Raw genomic sequence first — 3,040 nt, forward strand, 5'->3', positions numbered from 1 at the left:
AGTGACCCCCCCCCCCCCCCTGTGGTTATAACATCCTCCCCATTTATGGGGTCAGGTACTGATGTTGGATGAGAAGATCTGGCTCACAATCTGTGTTCCAGGTCATCCAGAAGGTGTTCAGTAGGGTTGAGGTCAGGGCTCTGTGCAGGACACTCAAGTTCCTCCACAGCAAACCCATCAACCCATGTCTTTATGGAACTGGCTCCACTCTTCTGAGAAGGCTTTAAAAGACATTTCAAAGTGTGTTTGTGGGACCTGGCTCACAATTGGCCAATTCATTCCAAAGATGGCCTTGGCTATGCCAAAGCCACTTGCGTTTTTCCACATCGAACCCATGAAACCATGCTGTCACTGAGCTGGTTCCACTCTTCTGGGAAGGCTTTCCACGAGATTTTGGAGGGTGTCTATTGAAATTTGGGCCCTCTTAGCCTAAAGAGTATTTGTGAGGTCAGGTACGGATTTGGACAAGAAGACCCAGCTTGCGGTTGAGGTTCCAATTAATCGCAAAGGCATTCAGTAGGGTTGAGGTCAGGGCGATGTGCAGGACACTGGAGTTCCTCCACCAAACTGGTCACACCATGTCTTTATGGAGCTGGCTTTGTACACAGGGGACAGTCATGGTGGAACAGAAAAGGGTCTTCACCAAACTGGTCACATCATGTCTTTATGGAGCTGGCTTTGTACACAGGGGACAGTCATGGTGGAACAGAAAAGGGTCTTCACCAAACTGTGACTACAAGGCTGGAAGATCACAATTGTCTACAATGTCTTTGTATGATGTAGGATGAACAGAACCTTCACTGGAGACCCCTAAACCTAATCATTTGGAGCGGGTGCACACAGGGGCGTCCCGAGGCTGGGTGACACCTGGAGCGGTTACCGGGTTTAACCCCACGAGACGTCATCGCGCACGCACAGCGATCTTCTCATACCTGCCGGCGGCCATCTTGGTGATGGACACCGGCAAAGAGAGGAGTCACCCGGCTGGATAAGGTATGCCGCGAGTCCCCTCCTCTCTCCTGATACTGTCGGGCGTTCGGTCCATGACCGAGTGCCCAACTTTTCAGAGGGGGGTGACACCCCTCCAATGACGCCACTGGGGGCACATATCTCTGGCCATATGGTGGATGTGATGGTCAAGTCTCACAAATATTTGAGTATATAATGTAATATTGGGATGTTTAAAGAAATGATCATCGTTTTGCTTTTCTCTTTGGTAGCTCTCTCCACTGCCACAGCCGGCCTCACCCATCATCACGGTACAGAGTGACAACCGCCCCAGCCGCCCAAAGTCTGATGTCTTCAATGAGAGGCTTCTACTGGCTCAGACTGTGTTCCGGATGGGAGATGGGAACGACCAGGACAGGTGAGACACCAGCTACCGGGCAAAAGGATAAAGCGGCATGATAGCCGTAGCTCCAGTCGTAGGGAATCATGGGAAAGAAGGCAGGAGTAGCTGATGGTTCAGCAGTTTTATCCTCCTGCACAGCATAGTCATGTGACCATTCGGGATCTGCTCCATTCCAGTGGGAAGGAGCCATGGCAGAGCTGGCAGTGACAATCGCCCCGCGCCTTTCTAAGGAAAGGATTGCGTCCGCCATTCCCTCTACGGAAAATACAGCAAAGCTACGAGAACATAGTTCAGTGGGCCAGTGACACAGAAGGATTCTGTGTTCAAAGAGGACCTGTTAGAGCCCAAAACTTAGCCCCGCATGACTGTGATTTCTACAGCCGTGTCTCAAATCCTGAGGACACTGATACCCGTGGGTGAGAGGCACTGAGAGTACAGCGCGTAGGAAGATTTCCTAGGAATGTGAGGTGTGAATTTCACACGTAGGCATGAGAATCTAAAGTCGCCTGTACACAGAACCCAAATATACAAGGGTCACCCAGCTAACATCCAGACGCTGACTGATCTCCTTCTCTCTCCGTCTCCACAGTGCACCCAACAGTACGGGAGCCATAGACAACAAGATCGAACAAGCCATGGTAAGGGATGTGCACCACCAGCACACAGAACCTCATCCTGTCCTGTATATATATATATACTATTCCTGTACTGACCCCCCACACAGCGCTGTCACTGCACCTCCATCCTGTCCTGTGTATATATATATATATACTATTCCTGTACTAATTTATTGGCTTTACCTTTGCTCAGGACCTGGTAAAAACTCACCTCCTGTTTGCTGTACGTGAGGAAGTTGAGGCTCTAAAAGAACAAATTAAAGAGCTTGCGGACCGGAACGCTCTTTTGGAACATGAAAATAACCTTTTGAGGACGCTCGCTTCTCCGCAGCAGCTGTCCGAACTGGTCGCCCGGATAAAAGCTTCCGGGAAAGGAGAGTGAGTTGGACGCGACGGAAGCGATTGGTCGCCTCCTTTACGAATTCTCGATCATGACGGAGGTAGAAGACCCCCTCCAAGCCCCTACCGTGTGGGTGTCTACTGTCCACACCATTGGGGGTGGGGGGGGGGGGTGTGTGTGCCAGTGGATGTAATGAATTTTTGCAATAAGTGACTAGACTTTATCTACTTAAACGCTGCCCACGTCAGTCTACTAATCCCCACGTATCAATGAGACGGCCATTTGAAAGGGATTTGCCTGCAGCAGATGCCTCATTGGTGGACCCCCCCCAGATATTCACTCAACTGCATAGACTACACTATCTACCATGGAGGGGGGTCCCCACAATTCCTTGTTCGCTCCTAAGTGTTCTCGGAACAAAGATCTACAGCTACAGATATTCATCTGCATGGCGAAATCTTATACTGCAGGACGACCATGAAAACGGTCCTCTGAGGAACCTGTCAGCCAGACGTCCGTCCACCTAGAAATATTATACGAAGGGAAACGTCCTGCTTTTCTGAACGAGGTGGCAGGCAGGAAGTAGGGACCGGTTTATATTACGGCATAGAAGTGTCCACATGAGGGATGAAGGTGTGACCGACCAGAAGAAAACCAAGAAGAAATTGGGTACGGGAGCGATGTGCGAAGTATAAAGAGGGGGAAAAAGAACAATCACAAAGGCCTATTTCT

The 3,040-nt window shown here is 50.2% G+C and overlaps 1 protein-coding gene across 1 annotated transcript in view; it reads left to right on the forward strand.

The window, feature by feature from the left end:
• TSC22D4 (TSC22 domain family member 4) overlaps positions 1-2,835 on the forward strand; it is a 20,686-nt gene extending 17,851 nt beyond the window's left edge. Inside the window, exons 4-7 of the mRNA XM_018573958.1 lie at positions 1,221-1,366; positions 1,941-1,989; positions 2,162-2,346; positions 2,715-2,835. Of these exons, the coding sequence (XP_018429460.1) occupies positions 1,221-1,366; positions 1,941-1,989; positions 2,162-2,346; positions 2,715-2,835 (501 nt within the window). The remainder of the gene's footprint in view (positions 1-1,220; positions 1,367-1,940; positions 1,990-2,161; positions 2,347-2,714) is intronic.
• The last annotated feature ends 205 nt before the right edge of the window (positions 2,836-3,040 follow it).

Source organism: Nanorana parkeri, unplaced genomic scaffold, assembly GCF_000935625.1.
Source record: "Nanorana parkeri isolate BGI_ZX_2015 unplaced genomic scaffold, ASM93562v1 scaffold2642, whole genome shotgun sequence".
Lineage (NCBI taxonomy): Eukaryota > Metazoa > Chordata > Amphibia > Anura > Dicroglossidae > Nanorana > Nanorana parkeri.